The 21,034-nt window shown below is 36.5% G+C and overlaps 3 protein-coding genes across 3 annotated transcripts; all 3 read right to left on the reverse strand.

The window, feature by feature from the left end:
* Nucleotides 1-6,574: 6,574 nt before the first annotated feature.
* On the reverse strand, nt 6,575-10,171 carry LOC110708708 (NKAP family protein-like). The gene is made up of 6 exons (XM_021886907.1): nt 9,810-10,171; nt 7,792-7,861; nt 7,612-7,671; nt 7,257-7,304; nt 7,073-7,129; nt 6,575-6,987 (listed from the first exon to the last, which is right to left on the reverse strand). The coding sequence occupies exons 1-6, from the start codon at nt 10,049-10,051 to the stop codon at nt 6,895-6,897; spliced, it is 570 nt and encodes a 189-aa protein (XP_021742599.1). The 5' UTR covers nt 10,052-10,171; the 3' UTR covers nt 6,575-6,894.
* Nucleotides 10,172-12,754: 2,583 nt separating this feature from the next.
* Nucleotides 12,755-17,655, reverse strand: LOC110708709 (probable pectinesterase/pectinesterase inhibitor 21). The gene is made up of 4 exons (XM_021886908.1): nt 16,866-17,655; nt 16,123-16,567; nt 14,799-15,509; nt 12,755-14,207 (listed from the first exon to the last, which is right to left on the reverse strand). Exons 1-4 carry the CDS (start codon nt 17,505-17,507, stop codon nt 12,922-12,924), a joined length of 3,084 nt encoding a protein of 1,027 aa, XP_021742600.1. The 5' UTR covers nt 17,508-17,655; the 3' UTR covers nt 12,755-12,921.
* Nucleotides 17,656-18,121: 466 nt separating this feature from the next.
* On the reverse strand, nt 18,122-20,696 carry LOC110709014 (pectinesterase-like). The gene is made up of 2 exons (XM_021887241.1): nt 19,487-20,696; nt 18,122-18,921 (listed from the first exon to the last, which is right to left on the reverse strand). The coding sequence occupies exons 1-2, from the start codon at nt 20,436-20,438 to the stop codon at nt 18,230-18,232; spliced, it is 1,644 nt and encodes a 547-aa protein (XP_021742933.1). The 5' UTR covers nt 20,439-20,696; the 3' UTR covers nt 18,122-18,229.
* Nucleotides 20,697-21,034: the final 338 nt, after the last annotated feature.

The raw sequence follows: 21,034 nt of genomic DNA on the forward strand, positions 1-21,034 counted from the left end.
CAAATGAAGAATCTAGAATTTAGGAGCATGTATAACTCCCTTGGATCCTTTTCATTCGTCTTAGATCATATTAATTTTTTGTCTCACAATGCAAACAAAATTCAAATAGGTTGAACGAAAATTATTGAAAGGATCGGAGTAGTACCCTAGTTGATAACGACTCTCTCTCATCATCTTTCGTTTTGGAGATCAGACCAGGGTTCGATTCTCATCTTAAAAACGAAATATCATAGGGCAGAGTAGTGATCTGCTAGAAATTTATATGTATTTAGGCGTATTGGTAAATTTTACTTTTTTTTTTAGAAATATATTAATCAAAACAAAATAAACTAAACGGACATAAGAGTTGTCTTTCAAATCTTTTCGGATTGATCAGAATCAATACATAAAAATAAATAGATGTTGAAAAATCGAGTTGGGTCGGGGTCACTATGTGCATAACATATATAGAGAAAATGAGGTCATCATAGATATAAAAACCCTTAATTAATAATCTCTCTCCGCCTTTATAGTCTAAGTAGATAAGAAGCATACCTTGGTTCTGATGTACTCAAGGAATCAAGTCTCCCTAGTCCTTACGAACTATATGGTACGGGTGATTGGATATAAGAAATTAGTAACACCTTCGTTTCATAATATTCTAAATTTGAGATGAGATTGCATTACTATGAATATCATCACATTATTAAGATGGTACTCTGGTTATCAAATTATACTTGAATTCATTTTTAATTATTCTTATAATTATAAAGAACCAACAAGTTGTTATAAAAAAAAAATATGAATGATGAGACATAAAATAATTTTTATGACATAAAAATGAAACATTAATTTTTTTTTTTTTTTGGAAAGAAGTCCCAAAGGACATTAAATTTCATTAAATAAAGCGATACGGCATCTACAATTGACAATTAATAATAATGAAGACAGATTCAACAAAATCAAACAAGAATTAATCGGGGAATAGCTAAGAATCCAAATACATAGATATAACACTTCGGCACTTTCTCGATTTGTTGTCTCATACAACTTTTTGAATGGATCCGTCGCCGCTTCATAATTTTGCAAGGAAGAAAATTCTTGTGTTGAATTCGTAACCCGAAACCAAGCCGTAATCAATTGAAGCCCCGCACAATTAGAGACCCTATTAATCACAAATAAAACAACCTTGTCTTCCTTGTCTTTCGAAGGAGTTCGAAAAACCTTGTCTTTAGAAGGAGATCGAAAAAACCTTGTCTTTCGAAGGAGATAAACCCTTTCTTTCGAGGGAGACATTAGTAAGATTGGGGCTTTCCACTGGTGAAATCCGATGGAAGCCCCTTCAAAGTTAACAATGGAGGCTAAAGTTTAGGAGAGAGAATAGAGTGAGGAGGCTGAAACATTAATTTAGATGCATGTATGTAAGATCTCACTTCCCTATATTTTTTTTCTCTCTCTCTTTTTTTAAGAGGTTATACAAGTATCATCGATCATCATCAAAGCCACAGTTTTAGCTAGCTAGCAATTATCTCTAACAATGATTTGGCAGATGGAGAATTAGGACGGGTAATTATAATGACCGTAACAATACTACTCTATTTTCTCCCCTTTTCACTCTAAGTCACACTTCAGCTATATCATCATTCATTAAGATTAGACATTGCAATAATAGCGTTTTTAATGCACACAAGAAAATAAAATAGGATTAGGTGTATATGGAATAATCAATTATTTATTTTTATTTTTTTGAGGAAAAAATTAATTATTATTATTATTGTAAATAATAATAATAATAATAATAGAAAATAATAATAATAATAAATATTAATATTATTATTATTATTATAATAATTATTATTATTATTTTAATTATTATTACAAATCAATTAAAAGACCGGTCTATAATGTGTATATTGTGTACAAGCTCTTAGCCTTTCCTACTTGAGTAAGACTTTGTTGTTGATGATTAATATATATATAATTATATATACACATTCTTGAGAGTGATTGAGGGGAAAGCTTAAGTGATTAGAGCTCCCCTTCTCATTCCAAGAGATTTTGGGATCGATTCTCATCCACTACCTTGTATTCTGAGCTTTAACTCTTGGTTTGGTTTTTTTTTATAAAACACCTACATTTGTAGGTTTATTAATCTTTTTAAGCATTTTTATTAAAAGGCAAAATGAATTTATGATAATTAATTCAGAATAAATGTCTTTTGAAGTTATGCATGTATATTAAGACGATGTAGTAATTGCATAGGAAAATTTGACAAGCAGTGATGTTAGCTACGTAGTAGTATGCTACATCATAAGTACTTTATTAAATAGTAGCATTATATTGATAAGATTACTACGGAGTAATTGACAAAGAATAATGTTGCATTTAATTTATGGGTAATGATATACATAAACCTAAGGGCTATTTATAAGCATTAAAAACACTCTAGAAAATTGTATAAAATTAGGAATTTATGACAAAAACACATTGATCAACACGTGTTTTTGTCATAATTTTCTAAATCAAACGATTTTTAAAAGTGTTTTTAATGCTTATATGTAGCCAAAAGGAACATGTATAACATTTTCCTTGAAACCAAGTGTATAGATGCATTTCAATGTGTCATGTTAAGAGCATATTAAAAGGAAATAAAGGCCGAAAGATTGGGATACAAATTTCTATAAATGTACGTAATTATTCGTTGAATAGAATTTGATCTAAAAATATTGTATGGTGCATGTAATTTGAGGAGTACGATCCTCATGGTAGGGCTTATAAAGATTAAAGAGGACAACGAAAGAAGGCTTAAATTGAGAAAAAGTGAAAGACTAAATAAATGTGAAATTTGACTATTAAGAATAATTTATAAGTTGATTTAAAGCTCTGTTACACACTTACAGCATTAGTTGAAAACTACTTCGTATTACTGTGTACAAGACTATTGTGTATTACGGAGTATGTCATTATAAAATGTACGATATCGAAATATCGATTTAATATGTTGGACTATTTTTAGATTTCGCCAATGGATAAAATTCTTGCATCAATGAGTTATGAGACTTATGACCATGGATTAGTAGCATGAAATATGTTCAATATATATGTATGATCACGACTTTACGGAATAGCTAGGGTGGCGGAGGGTTTGTCATCATGGGCAGCCACTACATTCGGGGAGATTAAAAAGAAAATAAAAAGGCAGAATCCAGGCTTCAAGAGGCGCAGGGGCAGCAGTTGGACGCTCGTCGTTTGAGTTTGTGTATCGAAATTGCTCAAGAGCTTAGTGAACTCCGAAGGCTTGAAGAATCATATTGGCATGCACGATCAAGGGCTAATGAGTTGCGTGATGGCGATAAAAACACAAAATATTTTCACCATAAAGCAAGTCAGAGAAAAAAGAAAAATACAATTGCCGGCCTATATGATAATAATGGGGTATGGAAAGCGTCGAAGAATGAAATGGATGGTATAATTGCAGGGTACTTTGGCGACTTATTTGCTTCAACTGGACCAACTGAATTTGAGGAGGCTCTATCTGGTATTGAAAATAAAATGTCATCTGAAATAAATGACATACTTGACACGGAGCCGACGGCGGCGGAAATTAAGGATGCTTTATTTCAGATGCACCCGAATAAAGCTCCAGAGATGGAATGCATGCTCTCTTTTTTCAGAAATTTTGGAGTATTATTGGTAGCGATGTCATTCGATTTGTTCAGTCGTGGTGGAGGGGCGAAATTGATCTTTCGGAGGTAAATCGTACTTGCATCGTTTTAATTCCGAAATGTGATGAACCTAAGCAAATGTCTGAATTTAGACCTATTAGTTTATGCAATGTGTTATACAAGATCATATCGAAAACCCTTGCAAATAAATTAAAGCCTATGATTGGTTCTCTAATTTCGGAAAATCATAGTGCTTTTGTCCCGAACCGGCTAATTACGGACAATGCTCTAATTGCTTTCGAAATTTTTCACTCCATGAAAAGAAAGGGAGAAGGTTGGTAATGTGGCCCTTAAGCTTGATATGAGTAAAGCCTACGACAGGGTTGAATGGGTTTTTATTGAAAAAGTTATGTTACAGATTGGATTCAGAGTAGCCTGGATTGGTAGAATTCTGCAATGTCTATCGATGGTTTCTTTCTCTTTCAAATACAATGGGGCTATTTCTGGTGCTCTTACTCCATCTCGGGGCCTCAGACAAGGAGCTAGACCAAATATCACTGTACTTATTTCTTATATGTGCAGAGGCTTTCTCTACTCTGTTTTCTAAGGCGGCGTCAGATAATTTGATACATGGGGTTAGTATTTGCAGGGGAGCGCCTAGGGTATCTCATCTTTTCTTTGCAGATGACAGCATTTTATTTGCGAGAGCTAAGTTGCATGAATGTTCTAAAATTGCTGATATAATCAGTACATACGAAAGAGCATCCGGTCAGAAAGTCAATCTAAGCAAAACTGAAGTGGCTTTTAGCAAATGTGTGAAGTCGGAGAGAAGAAAGGAAATTATTGATACTCTTGGTGTTAGAGAAGTGAATAGACATGAGAAATATTTGGGGTTGCTGACTCTTATTGGAAGATCGAAGAAAGCAGTTTTCACTTGTCTCAAAGAGCGTATCTGGAAGAAACTTCAAGGGTGGAAGGAGAAATTATTATCTCGGCCCGGCAAAGAGATATTAATTAAGGCGGTGGCACAAGCAATTCCAACTTACATGATGAGTATTTTTCGGATTCCGGATTGTCTCATTGATGAAATTCACTCAACTCTTGCCCGATTTTGGTGGGGCTCGGATGGCTCGAATAGGAGAATTCATTGGCATAGATGGGAAGACCTATGTCTACCTAAATCGAAGGGTGGAATGGGGGTTTAGAGACCTAAAGTGCTTCAATTTGGCTCTCCTCGCTAAGAAAGGGTGGAGGCTTTGTGGTGACAATAATACAATGTTACAACAAATTCTCAAAGCAAAGTACTTTAAATACACTGATTTTTGTGGTGCTTCGAGAGGCTTTGATCCGAGCTACTCTTGGAGAAGTATTTGGGGGGCAAAATCGTTACTCCTTGAGGGATTGAAATGGAGAGTGGGTAATGGTTCCTCAATTAAAGTCTGGGAAGAGGAATGGCTAGGTGGAGATGATTCGAGCTCTATACCGACGCTCCAATTGCAGTGTGATTGATTTGCGGGTGAGTGAACTCATTGATTTTGAGAATATGACTTGGGATTCTGAGATAGTGGCTGCTACGTTTTGTGAACAGGATTGCCGTAGGGTGCTTGATATACCATTGCCGCGTGTATGGGTTGAGGATAGGAGGTTCTGGTGGCCATCGAAGTCGGGGCTTTTTTCTGTAAAATCTGCTTATTGGCTAGGCAGATTGGGTAAGATAAGTTCATGGGAATTGTTGTATGGAGAAAGCGAAAACCGACTCTGGCGTTAGGTCTGGGACTTGAAGGGGCCTCCAAAGTTGAGCCACTTTGTATGGAGGGCGTGTAAAGGGTCCCTTGGTGTCATGGAAATGCTGCACTTTCGTCATATACAAGCCTCTAGCAGATGCTCAATATGTTGTGTTGAGAGTGAGTCAATAATTCATGCCTTGTTTCGACGTTTCGTTGTACGCATGCTGTGAGTATATGGCAGCAGAGTAATTTTCTTGAGCTTCTTGAGGATGCCCCAATGTCCTCATTTCAGGAGCTATTCTGCTGGGTGTCGAGTAAATTGGATAAAGCACAGCTGAGAGTATTTTTGTGTCTTGGTGGGCTGGATGGTGCTGTAGAAATAAGGCAATTTTTGGCGATGCGAATGACATTAATGGAGTGATGACTGCAGCAAACTTCGTCAAATTGTGTGAGGACTATTGTGTATACAATGCTAGAGTTGGTGGGGGTGTAGTTGCTCCTATCTCCTTCTCACGTACAAATTGGAGTCCGCCACATTCATCTTTTGTTAAGGTAAATACAGATGCCTTTGTGCCTAGCCATGGAGGTGTTTGCCTTGGTGCTGTCGTGAGGGATGAATGTGGCACAATTTTGATGATGGCTACGAAAAAGACCTTGTGCAGATGGACCTCAGATGTGGCTGAAGCTGCTGCCGCGTGCTATGGTGTTCAGATTGTGAGCAGACTCGGGTTTGCAAATGTTATCCTTGAAGGCGATTCGATGAATGTGGTTCGTGCTATTAGAGACAAGCAAGAGGGAGCGGCTCCAATCTTTCATTTCTACGAGGATATAAGTAGAATGAGGAATGGTTTTACTAATTTTAATTGTGTTCATGTTAGACGGGCGGGGAATACCGTAGCTCATTTAGTTGCTAGAAGGGATTTGGGTACTAGTAATGAATGTATTTGTTCGGATCCTATCCCCCAAAGTATACAAACTTTGACGGACCTTGATTTAATAAATTGATTCCCCGTGTTTGTCTTCAAAAAAAATAAAAATACATTGGTTTACGGAGACTTGGGGTTAATAACTTATTCCCACCTCATAATCCCACATACCAAACACCCCCTCGTTTTGATTTGCTGATCTTTGCCATAAAAGGTATGAAAGTCAAATAAAAGACGACTACCGTACTTAGTATTGACTGTTAATAAGGAAATCCAATTGCCACAAAAAAGGAAAAAGAGATGCGGACAATAATTCCACTAATATTACAAATTAAACTTAATTGCATTGAAGAAATCCCTAATGATTCAAAAATAATGTTAACTAGCCAAACACCGCACATCAAAGACATTACTAGGGCACAAAATCAAGGCACAATTCGACAGTGTAATCAGCAAATAGTATTGCAAAGAAGCAAGCCTACAAAAGCTTGAGAGCTTGAAGCACAATGCATTATATCCATAAATCTTGAGCACAACCTTCACTTGCATAATAATGTGTAAGTTGGACCTCAAAGAGTCGCCAAGGGCCCAAGGTAATCAATCATAACTAGCATTCAAGAACTTCAACAATTCGTTACGCTTATTCTCTGCAAACTTGTCCTCTTTTGATTTTTCTAGCCTCATTTGTATCTACGGGAAATAGCAGCAGGAACAGAACATAATATGAGAATCATTCAGAGAGCTAGACCTTGATAAAAACAAGCTGAAAGGTTACCTTTTTTCCAGATACCACACTTCGACGAACACCATCATCTTTATCTCGCCCTAAATACTGCATGACAAGCACATAAGATGAGACTCGGAGGTAATATTAAATAAATAAATAAATAAATAAAAAAAAAAGCAGCTGCAAAATGCTTCAACAAAAAATCTAGTAAAACGTTTAATCCATTATTTACCTTGGACAGCTGCACAGGACCATTACTCCGTCGCTCATCCTGCTCTTTCTGCATATAGCTCCAAAAGGCAGGAGAAAGCCGAACCAAAAAACCATCCAGACAAGCCAATCAAGAGTCCAGACATCAGGTCATAGATCCCAGCTCCAATTTTGAAGAGCAAGTAACAATAAGAGTGTCAGAGTAAAAAAAGATAATAAATTGAATATGTCAAAATGCTACTAAAGAAGTAGCAAAATGAGTTTTTAATCAACAAAAAATACTTTGTGTTAGTGTCACTAGTTTCAGATTCACAACATTTGGTTTTGAATGAGGGATAAAATATATAAATGCATCTTTGAGACAAGTGTATTCCTACCTCTTTATTGTGCTTGTGCCGTTTACGGTGATGACTCTTATCTTTGTCTTTTCCTTTGTTCTGAGAAAACAGCAGGTCATAAAATGCCATATAGATCTTTTTTTTTCTTTTTCTTTTTTTTTTTTGGGTGTGTGTTAAAAAAATCCCAAAAGAATGCAAGGCAGCCAGCATTAAAATTACCTTCTTTGACTTGTCATCATGCTTGCGTTTTCTTGAGCGACTTGAAGTTTCACGCTCACTCTCAGAAGAGCTACTCAAGTTCCAAAAAAAGGGGTTAATATACAGCAGAAAGAGATACGGAGCCTACTAGCATAGGCACAGCTACAACATGACATACTTTATGCTAACAAACATCACAAGACAGGTAGTCAAGTCAAAATTTGAATAAACAAATACAAGAGAGCAGCCCACAAGATTCAAGGATGAATAAAATTGATGCAATGAAGACCCACCACTTGTGTAAGATACTCGACAGCAATATCCCACAGTTGAAGTAAATGATGGCAAACCCCATACACTCTACATATTTCTAGCAAGACCATATAATCCAAACATGACCCAAACAAACAGCAATGTCTAATGGTCAAGTCTCCATTACATACAAGAACCAAGTAAAGAAAAAGCCAATCCAGGATTCCAAGAAGAGAAATGCAAGCAAAGTCACTAAAATTCTCTTATCAATTAGTGAATCCCAAATTAGGCCCGTCCATCTACCACTACACGCCTCGGACATGAACAAGTGGTGATTACCCGCATCATAATCCCATACCCAACTCCATGAATGCAGCACCAATATGAAACAAAGCTACATCACTTTAGAAATTTTATCAAGTAGTAGTCATATACTTAGGTGTTATTGTGCTGGGCCATGACATGAAAGTTCAACGCCTTAAACTAGATATTGACACAAAAAGGAGGAAAGAAAAATGCAATCCTTCCAACTTTTTGTCATACTTGTTAGATATGCATACTCCAGTTCAGATACGAGTGGGGCAGTTATTAAATAAAACACAACTATTTTAAGGACAACACTACTTTCTGAGCTGTATATGCTTTTCAACTTCTCAAGCAAGTTACAAGTCATGAAATACATTAACTTCTTAAAGGCTTACAGAACATATCTTCTCAAGCTTCATAGAATATAAGCATCTTTTTTAAGCCTTTCTCATATGATCAAAGATATTAGAGCATCACGAACATGTTAATCGTATTAGCTAATGAGTGGTAACTGTTGAGTCCAAAGAATCAGATGAGTCGGAGTTAGTGATACAAGTTCACAAATTCCAGAAGAGAAAGAGGGCATAGTACTACATATACAATCAATACTCCTTTAGGGTTGTATACAACATATGGTGTGCTAAACTGCTAAATTTCTAGAAGACATAACAGTATAACACCAACTGGTTTATGCATCACTCATTTTCTGAGCAATTGTTACCAAATCTATTCTCGGTTTTAGGAAACACTTTTAGCAGATCCTAACACAAACACGCGTTTGACAATAAGGAATAACAGTTCGGGGATTAAAGGATATAAGAGTTGGAATCAGGAACTCGTTAATCATCAAATCTTGATTGGTTTGTGGCAAGAGTAGTTACGGGAAAAAAAATATATCAAATGTATGAAGGATTTATAAAGAACTTTTAACAATCACACCAGAAAACCTCATTTGTTCATGACTATAGAATATAGATACCAACGTATCGATCACAGCTTTGCCAATCAACATCATCTCACCGATTCAGTGCGTTCACAATTTTCCAGCATTAAGCTACTATATATATTCGTCTCAATACTACTTCATTATAATACCTCCCCAACCACACGAGTAATCAAAAAAGATGTTATTGCAGACTTGCAGTTAGTCCTTCTAAGCTGTGACTTAATTCATCACCAGCAAATGGATCAATACTAGTCAAAATCTCTGTGATTGCAGCTCATATTTCAGGTAATTGATGAAATAAATGTAAACCTAAAATTTTACATCGAAAATTACAAAATCTCTAATATATTTCCCAATAATATCATCAATTGCAAAACAATTAGTCTTCGTGATATAACAACAAACAACCAATCAATCAATTAAATCATTCAATACGATAAAACAATCGATAATACCTAAAAAAAAAAAACAGAACAAAACCTAATTAACAAATACAGCTGAGAAAATAAAAGGAAGGAGAGCTAATGAGCTATACCTATAATCATCCGAAGAATACGAATCAGAGGAATGAGAATCGGAGGAAGAGTGACGACGACGACGTCGTTTGGACTTGGAATGAGATTTAGGTTTGCGGATCTTGAGGGAGTCGCGATGGCGGTTGCTGGTAATGCTGCGGCGGCGTCGACGACGGCGGCTTCTATCTCTGTCGGAGGAAGAAGACGATGAGGTCGATGAAGTATCGGAGGAAGAGGTCGCCGACGATGGCGAAGCCGCCATGGTTGAATGAGTCAAGGAGCTGTGCGAGAGGAAAGGACAAAGGAGGGTGATGCGAGAAAAAGGTGGGGGATGCCTGGATTGTGGATTGGGGTTTTCTTATGTTTGTTTGCTTGGTTTGGGATTTGGACTCGATTATGGCTTTGTTGGGTTTGGATTTGGATTTGGATTTGGATTTGGATTCGGATTAGAATTCGGCTTTGATAAATTTAGGGGCCGATTGGTTGGGGTTAATAATCAAAGGGAATCGGAATGAACTGATATCATTCCCTTTGTTGTTGTTTGTTTGTCACTTTTTTTATTCCCTTTACCCATTTTTATTTTTAAGTTCACCCATTTTTAGTCTACATTGATTCCCCACCCCCCTACACTTTCCCATTCCCTTTCCCTAGCCACCATACCCACCACCATCTACTAGTCGGAAGTTGCCCAACCACCTCGCCGCTGACCCAGTCTCATCGCCAGAGCCCGCCGCGCTTCCCCCCACATCTCACCGGAGACCGCGCACCTCCCCCACCACTCCCCTCAAAAATACCTCCTCTCCCTGGAAAATCGTCCACCACCCATGCAACAACCCTAGAAACACTATCCCTCCTCCGAAAAACGTCGGCCGACTAGCCCGCTAGGGTTTTGAGGATATGGGGAAGGTCGACCGACGTTTTTCGGGGGAGGGATAGTGTTTCTAGGGTTGTTGCGTCGGTGGTGGACAATTTTCCGGGATTTTTGCGTGGGTGGTGGACGATTTTCCCGGGAAGGGAGGGACGGGGAGGGGAGGGGGAGGTGCGCCGAGGGATGAAGATTCCCGTCGAGGTTGTGGCTGGGTGGTGGGGTGGCTCGTGGTGGCTGGAAAAGTGAAGAAAGGGGGTTGTGCGGTGGTGGTGGTTATTCCCTTTATTTTTTGAAAACAAACAACATACTAGTTGGAAAGGGTTTCATTCCATTCTCCTACATTCCCTTTGTTCATTCCATTCTGATTCCCCTAGGCAAACCAAACGGCCCCTTATTATACTAGTCCTCTTTGGTTGTGGTGGTGGCTTTTAAGATTATTGAAACCATTGGTCAAGCTAAATTTGGTTTAGTACATATTGTACTTACTAACCTTACGTCCTTACGGGGCGTTTGGTTGGAAAGATGGGAATAAGAGGGATAAGAAGGGAGGATAAAGATAGGGGATTGATAGGTGGGACAAGGATAAATAATCTTTATCCCATGTTTGGTAAGTAGGGGAAAGAAATTAGGGATAAGTAATAAATTTATAAAAATACCCTTACTAACTTCTATCCTTCTCCTTACTTTTTCAATTTCATTAAGGGCAATTTAGTCTTTTAAAACCCATTTCAATCCCTTCCCCTTATACCACCCCCCTAGTTATAGAAATGGAGGGATAAGTGGGTGATTTAATCCCTATCCCTAATCCCTTATAATCCCCATCCCTCTAAACAAACATTATATTCCTTCTATCCCTATTTTTTATCCTTGTCCCACCCCTTTTATCCCCCTAAACAAACACCCTCTAAGGTTACAAGGACTAGTAAACAACTAACAAACTTTTAAATAACTTGGGTGTATGATAAACATTTATTTTAATTATTTTAAAATAATTAAATATTACCTCAATATATTGTACATAGCTAATTACTAATACCTCTTTTTATTGATAATAAATTGTTGTAATAACTGATTTGACTATCTAATTATGTTAGCTAGTTTAATTAACCGGTAGAATAAACTACTTGAAAAAGAAGTGTTTAGTACTCGTACTATATTATTATTAAGAATAATTATTAACAACTTTAGGATATAATAGTCATATTGCTATAAGTTTAAATCATCTCTTTGAAAAAGCTCCCAAACCTAGCTTTTTACAAATAGCTTTTTAGGCATAACAAGCTCTTATAAGAAGGTCTTTAACAAGCACCAACAAGAGATGTTTTAAAAGAGTCAAAAATATGTTTTAATCAAAATTTATTACGGTAAAGTTTGTGGTAGCATCTCCCAAATTGGCATAAAGAGGAAGTATGTCAACCCCCAATAACGGATCTTCCAAGATACCAGTGCTACCTGGTTCGTGTGAGCCCAAGTTTGCTGAGGCTAGAGCTATCTTGGAGGGCTTGAAGCTTGCGGTGGAGTTTGGGGCGAGTAATGTGGTGGTGGAAAGCGATTGTGAGGTGGTGATTAATGCGCTCAAGAGACAAGACAAGGGGGGCAGCCCGTTTCATTTGATTCTTGAAGACATTTCTGTTTTAGCTTGTAGATTTTCTTCTGTTTCGTGGTCTTGGATTAGTAGAGGTGGCAATAAGGTTGCACATGAGCTTGCTCATGCTCCTCCTTGGGTGCTTGGTAGGAAAGTTTGGCATGATGACTTTCCCTCTTCTATTTGTAACTTGCTGCATTCTGATATTAATATAAGTCTCTAAGTCCTGTTCTGGGACTTGCTTTCCAAAAAAAAAAAAAAAAAAAAAAAAATAAGTCCATCTCGATACATTAATGTTGTGTTTGTGTTTCTATCAGAGTACCAGTGCGTGTCAATACTCGTTGCAAGTTTGCTATTATCGAATCTATTTTAACTTTTTTTCATACAAACTTCGTAATATTTACTGTAAGTTACTTGACATATTTCACAAAATTTTTATTTTCCTCTTATTTATCTATTTAAGCATTTACTAAAAATGAAAGATCATCATTCAAATGACTTATATTATAAAACGAAAGGAGCAACATAATATGTACAATACGTTTTAAAAATTTATCAATGTAGGCTAATAGAGGTCGTAAAATTGTAAAGAAAATTGCAAAAAAAAATAACAGTCAAAATGCTTTCAAGAGAAAGTAAGAGATATAAGCTACAAATAAAGGCCTAATTAAAAATCCATTCATATGAGTAGAGCAACCCACATAATTACCCCACTCAATAGCATACTTAACTCAATTTTAGACTTAGATCCATTGTTGGTTTTAGGTTTAGGACTAGTTACAAGAGGCTCTTTATCAGCTTCATCAACGGGCCCGGGTTCAGGTGCCAAAGCAGGTGGAAGCCAATCAGACACCTCCTCTGAACTTGGGCTTGGGCTAGGCCCATTAGTAGATGTTGGTGGACTAACACTTGGGCTTACGACGACACTGCTCGGTGAAGTAGATGGGCTTGGGGGTTCAACCCTAGCTGGGCTTGGCTCATCACCATCAGGAACATTCCCTGACATGTCATCATTACTTGCTTCATCTTCGAACTCCATTTCTTCATCTGACATTAAAACTCTCTCAAGTTCACGCGTTTTTAGTGGGCCAATATGCGGCAACTTCTTTCCTTTATTTGGGCTTGAATTTGGGCTTGGACTTGGGCTTGAGGCTGGGACAATATGCGGCAACTTCTTTCCTTTATTTGGGCTTGATATTGGGCTTGTACTTGGGCTTGGGCTTGAGGCTGGAGCTCTAAGCCTCTTTTGCCTAAGCATTGGAGGAATAACAAGGGTTATGTATTGGGCTTCAAAAGGAGGGGGAGTTGGGCTAGTGGCTTGTTTACCTTCGAGCTCTATTTCTTCATTTGACATTAGCACTCTTTCAAGTTCACCCATTTTTAATTGGCCAGTAATTAACTTCTTTACTTCACTTGGGCTTGGGCTAGAGTCTGGAGGATTGGGCTTCTTTTGCCTAAACATTGGAGGAATAAATAAGGTTGTGAATTTAAATCCAAATGAAGGGGAAGTTGGGCTAGTGGCCGGTGTTGGGCTTGGAGTCGTGAGTTCCTCCTCCGGAGGTGGTGCTTGTGTAGGTGCATCGGTGGCGGTGGTTGTGGTCGCGGTGGTAGTAGTAGTAGTAGTAGTTGAATCATTTGTCCCACTTTCTTGAGAAGATAATGCACCACCTCCTCCTCCTTGTCCTCCTTCAGTAGATGAATGTGATCCTTTGGAAGGGGTTCTAGAGGAAGAAGCGGTACTTGAGCTTGTTGGAGATTCATGGGAAGATTTTTTCGTAGTCGTGTCAGGGGAAGAAGTGCCACTTGGTGTTGATGAACCTTTAGAAGTTGATGGGGTGGATTTTGAGGAAGTAGAGCCAACTGAAGATAATGATCCACCATGAGAAGTGGTGCCACTACTTGACGAAGATTCGTAGGGGAAGGAGGATGGTGCTCCTGCTGGTGCATTTGGATCTTCATCTATGCCTTTACAAATAGAAGTTGCAATAACTTAAATGTTAGCAAAATCTTACATGCACTCGGGTGTACACAGATTTAGTTTTAGGTTTTTTTTTTTTGGTTTTTCTAAACACAACCATATATGATACAAAGCTAAAACCAATCATCCTTGTGTTATCCAAAGAAAAATAAAAATGTCACTACTTAGGGGGTGTTTGGTATGAAAATTTGTAACATAGGAAATGTAAACAAATAAGTGTTTCTGTTTCTATTAGTTTGGTATGAGCTATAAGTAACAAATACTGTTTTCAAAGGGTAACAAAATCCCCCAAATTGTTACTAGTGGAAACAAAATGTGTTTCCCTCCTCAATCATAAACTCGTCAATTTGTTTCCATTTTATAAAGATACCAAACATATATCAAAGGTAACGTGTATCATTACCCTTTCCCTTACTTATATAAATCATTTCCATTCCGTTTACGGAATTTATACCAAACGCCCCCTTATTTTCTTCAATTTTAATTTTGATTCATGAATTTCCTAAGGTTTATTTTGTGTGTCTAGTTGTGATTTTATATGTATACATTGAGATAATTCATTAGTATAGTTAATTTACCTGATGTTGGTCCAGCAGCACTAGACAAGGTTGGTTGATAAGGTATACCAGAAGCTATAATCCAATCATCATTATCAAAGAGTGTTGGTGGCATGAACTTCTCAGCGCGATCATAAACAATAGTCCTGACACCGCGCCACTTAACCCTATCAGCCAAACCCGCGCCAGCTCCAACATTATTGTACTCACCATAGTAGAGAGTATCAAGCGCGAAATCACCTTCCCAAGGCAACCACCCTTGAGGCTGTATCAAATCATCAATTTGAGACTCCATAATAATTGTCTTGGAAAATTTCTTCCAAGGTCTTCCTAGGTAAGCCTTGTTCTTGTTTCGAACAGGGTAGTATTCAGGATCGGATTCAAATTTACTACTATGAATTATTATTCCGGTTGGTTGATGCCTCTCCATTCGGCCTTGGGCTGTTACAATGCAATTTTGGTTTTCAAGTGGTTTGCGAACAACAAAGGTACAATTTTGGAAAAATGCAGCAGCGTCACCAAAGATAAAATCAATTGTTCCTGTGATTCTACAATCACGGTAGAATTGGCGGTAGGTGTGAGCGTAGAGAGTATCTTGGTATCCATCAAAGTGACAGTTGAAGAAGATGGATTTATCTGTTTGTGCTCGAAATGCGACGGCTTGATGTTTAATTGCTCCTGCCGTATTCTCAACTCCAATGTCCTTAGCCATGAAGAAATCTCCAAGAACAGCTGCATTATATTGCATCATGTCAAATTATTAGTTAGAGTCAATAACTCAATACAAATACATGGTGTAAAAAATAAATTTACAGAGGTATTCTTCTCTTGTGTACTTCATGCTTTTTTGTCCTCAATTTCTAGTTTCTAGTTTGAATTTTATTCTTATGTTCGTAATAATATGCGTACTCCATACTCGTATGAATCATTTAGTATAAAATCATACCATTGTACTAGTAGTACAACAAAGTGTAATTTAATTTAACTCTTAATGCTTAATAACGTTTACAATATTAGGCTAGTTAATTATGAACCTATGATATAACATTGATCATTTACATGAAAGTTGAAATCGAATTTTGTCTACATTGCTACACTTGAAATCTATATGCACCCAAAAAAAAAACAAGTCCTTTAGTATTTGATTTCCTTCATCCATTCATTGGTTCAAAATTTGACAAAATCACTATTGACCTTTGCATAGAAGTCTTTAACTTGGTTAATATTAGGGTACCTTAATTAGTTGAACAATTTTTGTTTTATTTTTTCATTTATGCCTAATAATCAATTTATGACGAAGAAAATTTTAAAAAAGGTGAAGAAATCTTGAGCTTAGAACACTTACACAATGTAGCAGTCTTAAATGTTTTGGTACCATCAGCAAAGTTCTTGTTATTAGTAATCCTTGTCTTAGTTGGGCCATCTCCAACAATTACAACATTAGTCATCCATTTGAAAAGTACAAGATATTCATTATAAACTCCTTCCTTAATGTAAATGATGAAACTCTCTTTTCCCTCCTTTGGAACTTCCTTTAAAGCTTCTTCAATTGTCTTATATTTTCCGCTCCCATCTTGAGCCACCACCACATTTGCCCTCGCCTTCAAATCATCAGCCAAGTTTGTGGCTTCCAAAAGCTTACGTCGAAACCCATCTACCCATTCGGGATAGACTTCACCCTTGTGATGACCTACAATTGGAACCGTGGTAAGAAGCCTTCTCCTTCGGTCCTGTTCGCTGTCGTGGAGGAGGACTCCCCCATCATCATCGTCCAAGAGACGTCTATTCACCTAAGTAGCATGAAACATTTAAGAAAAAAAATTATTGAGCGTAATATATTATTTGAAGAATGCTCAAAATGCCTTTAGAGGGAGCTCCAAATCATCACCTTCATAAACAAAATTTGTTTATCAAATGGTAAAATCGTAAATAAATCAATAAAAAATATTCAGTCAACATGACATTTTTGTAATTATATAAACAAATGTGAATCCCAATATACTAATAAGTTGTTGATTTATTTATAGTTTTTCCATTTAATTAATAAAGTTTGTTTATAAGGTGATAAACTTGAATTTTCTCCTATACCTGAGTTGATAATAATCGTCTCTTGAACGAAGAAATGTCGAGGCTGCTAAGCAAAGACGACAAGTCGTTAACGATAGCAAGTCCATTGCTAGACATTTCCATGGCCGATTGCAACACCTTTCTCATCTTTACACTCGCATCCCCGGTGGTATTTTCGAAACCATCTAAACACGTCTCTTGGTACGTTCTTGTAGCACTTAGCCATATCTTAAGGTTTTCTAGTGCACTATTAGCTTGAGTCATATCAGATTTTGAAATTTCATCGAATGAACGTTGGAAATCATCAATCGCGTCTTGGAGTAGCTCTCTACAATCTTTAACAGCTTCAGCCGTCTTAGAATCCTTTTCGAGCTCTTTCAAGACCGTCGAATTTTTAGAAATATCAATCAATTCGGCCTTAGCAGATAAAAATGCGGCCTTAATTAGCTCCTTAGGGTCATCGGTCCTGACCGTGGCTAGACTTTTAAGACACGCATCTTTATAATCCGTAGGGTTACATATTGCTTGGACCGCCTTAGACGAAGCAGCCAACTTTTGATTGTTATTTTTATCCCAATTATGTGATACGAAGCTAAAGGTCACTGACGCAATCAGCCCAACAAGGACCAAGGAGGACAAGGTAATTACTGCAACTCGCGACATTAATTAATTCGCGATATTGATTAATCAAGTATTAATAATTATTAACGATTTTACCTTAATCACAACCTTTTAATCATTAACAAGAGAGCTGCAATTTGAAAAAAATAATAAGGAAGGCTCTCTCTATTAAAGACGAGAGGCCCTAAAATGTTAGAAATAATTTGGTTAATATAAACATGAAAAAAGGAGAAGAGATTAGTAAATGAAAAGAAATTAAATGTCGGTTAAATTTTCACTTAGTTAATAATATTTTGAGGTTCTTAGAGCTTAATGGAGTTAATTAACAGGTTGATTAATGGTTGTACTCTCCAAATTAGGATTAATCCAACTTAGCTTTCTTAAAAAGTTTTCCTCCTCAAAATTTTCAGCTATTTTGATCAACCTCTTTAATTAGACAACTAGTTCCTTTACTTTTGGCAAAATATTAGGAGCAAGCAACTTTTTTTCTTTTTAATTTTTGTCAAAAAGTATTGTCCTATAGAAAATTTGATTGTATGTGCTAGATTTTCTATAACTTAAAATAGAATTTGACCTGATTTTTCTATCTTTATTTTTGCTGTAAAAAATAATACGCAGTATAATTTAATTTAATAACATGCAAAAATATAGGTCAAATCAATATACTTCATATGGCTCTTAATTTTGATTTTTTCAGTTTTTTAAAATGACTATCATAATATACATAATATTTTTGTTTATAAATATACATAGATACAGAGTAATTAAACCAAACCTAAGATATAAGGTACTCCAGTAGAGGGTAACCAAAAGTCACCCACAATAAAATAAGACACGGTAAAATAAGATGCTATGGTCTGATTAATCACATGGAACCCCGGCCACGTGACACGGTTAACAGTGTTAGACCCTAGTCCAGTGTTGTTGTACTCACCATAGTACAACGTACCAAGTGCAAAACTTCCATTCCATTCATGCCAACCAAGAGGTTGAATCAAATTATCCAAGAACGATTGCATAAAAATTGTTCTAGAGTATTCCTTCCACGGCCTCCCTAAATAAGTCTCGACGGTAAAATTGCTTGATGCTAAGTCATCGGCGGCTCTAATTATGGAATTTTGGATTGAGAATCCGGTGTTTTGGTTTGGGTCAGTTCGGCCTTGAGCAGTTATAAGATTAAATTGTTTTGGTAACGGTTGTCTAGCATATAAGTTGCAATTTTGAAAGACTGCTGCTGCGTTACCAAATATAAAATCGACTGTTCCATAGATGTCACATTCTTTGTAGAATTGTCTCATGGATTGTGCGTACAATGTGTCTTGATACCCTTCGAAGCTGCATCTGTAGAAGGCTGAAAGGTCAGCACTGTTTCGAAGTGCCACGGCTTGGTGCTTGATTGCCCCTGCTGTGTTGCGGATGGTTATGTCCGTTGCAACAAATCCTACGCCATTCACAGCTGAAAAAAGAACGAAAATTTAAGGGCTAATATGTTAGTACATAGTTTATGACTGCTTGAGGCATGATAAGTATTTTTGGATAATCTTCCTAGTTAATTACTCTTCATTTAAAAGAGAGTTTTAGTCCTAATTTATCTAATGCCTAAACTAATTTATATCTGGAAGTCAAAATTGATGTTATCACATGCCTAAAGTAATTTATCGTGTTAACTGACACATGCATTATGCTCCTAGGTGCACCTAATAATTACAGGACTAAAACAATTAAGGAAATTTGCAAAAAACCACCTTTTAAATCTTTTTTTTTTGCAAATAACTGCTTTTTAAAAAATTTGTTGCAAAAGACCACCAATTTTAAAATTTTTGTTGCAAATTACCACTTTTTTAGCAAAATTTATCAATTGTTTTACATTGAATTGGTGGTAAGTTGCAACAAAATTTTTAAAATTGGTAGTTTTTTGCAACATTTTTTTTAAAAAGATGGTTAAATGCAAAAAACAATATTTAAAAGGTGGTTTTTTGCAAAATTTCCAAAAATTAATTGAAAAACATAAAGTTAAATACCAAATGTAGCGGAGTTGTAAGTAGTTGAATTGTCACCAACACTCCGATTTCCAGTGATTATAGTCTGATTAATACCATCACCGATGATCAACAAATATTTCTTGTTACTAGGAATATTGATGTACTCTTGATAAACCCCGGAAGCCACATATATACCATAATAGCCGGTATTTGGCATTCTATTTATTGGTGCAGCAGTAATTGCATCATTGATAGTGGTAAAATCTCCTCTTCCATCAGGATTAACCACCACCGTAGTATTCACAATTATAATATTCATCATTTCACCAATTTGTTGCAATTTCCTCCCACTATTTCCAAAATTATCTACCCTTGTTCTAATTTGATCATATTTCAAGGGTAAAATATCACTTGGGTTATTTTTCGGAACCCAACCTTGTATAAAGAGTGCAAGGGATAGACTAAGAAGCATTGTGTTGTTTGAGATTTGAGGTAATAGGGCTTGAGTCATACTAGATTGTGGACGCGCCTCTTTGAGCCCATCCAAGCAAGTGTTTAAATTGGTCATGGCCGCACTAAGCATGGTTTGGACATGATCCTTGTCTATGTTACTTGGAATGTTGGTAGGCTTGATCATATTAGCCGTGGTAGAAAGAAGATCGATGTTAAGACTAGTAAGAGACCGACAATCTTGGAGGGCGAATTTGGTAGCTTGAGAAACATTATTTTGCTTAGAGGATTGGAGATGTTGGTTTACTAATAACTTGAAATTGTTGGTCATAATTAAGGATTGGCTAAGGAAAAAACGACCATGATCTTGTATGGTTTTAATTTGCAAGTTATTTTCTGCTAGAATTGATTTGCAAAAGGTTGGATAAAGAGTGTTGCTACAAATTGTATCTAAATCTGAGGGAGTTTGAGAAGAGGAGAAAGAAAATAAGAGCAAAATGTGCAAGATTACTTGGGAAAAATTGGATAGAGTGAATGCCATAGTGTATTGCTACTTTGTTTGTGTTAGCTGATGGAATTAGCTAGGTTGCATGTTTTCTACTTCCTAGGAACACAACTAATAGGGCACATATAGAGGAAATATTTTTTTAATAGTGAAGATAAATTCAGTTAATATAGTTCACATAATACAATTTCAAGCAAAATATAATAAAACAAACAAAGCATTTTATATAGTCTGGCCATATGTAGGGGCATTTTAGGGTTTTTTTCCTGAGTAAGTTAGAACTAGGCTTGAAACAAAGTTATTAAAATACCTTTTAAACCGACTTTATTAATCAATGAGGAGTTCTTCATATATTGAGTTTGATTTTACGTGGTAGAGTCAAATTATGTGACCAACTTATATATCATCCAAAAACTATGATATTGTTAAGTGTTAACAACTAGCTAACAAGCACTATTGTACTATTAGGAGCACTTATTGAAAACGTTAGTTCTTTTGGACATGATATTTTAAGAGAAAACAAGTGGTTAATTAATCTTTTACGCTAAATACACAGAACTAACAAGTGCTCATATACGTCTGGTTTCAAGAAAGCTAATTATACATACGTTTGATTTTCAAGTACATTATTA

The sequence above is a fragment of the Chenopodium quinoa genome, unplaced genomic scaffold, assembly GCF_001683475.1.
Source record: "Chenopodium quinoa cultivar QQ74 unplaced genomic scaffold, ASM168347v1, whole genome shotgun sequence".
Lineage (NCBI taxonomy): Eukaryota > Viridiplantae > Streptophyta > Magnoliopsida > Caryophyllales > Amaranthaceae > Chenopodium > Chenopodium quinoa.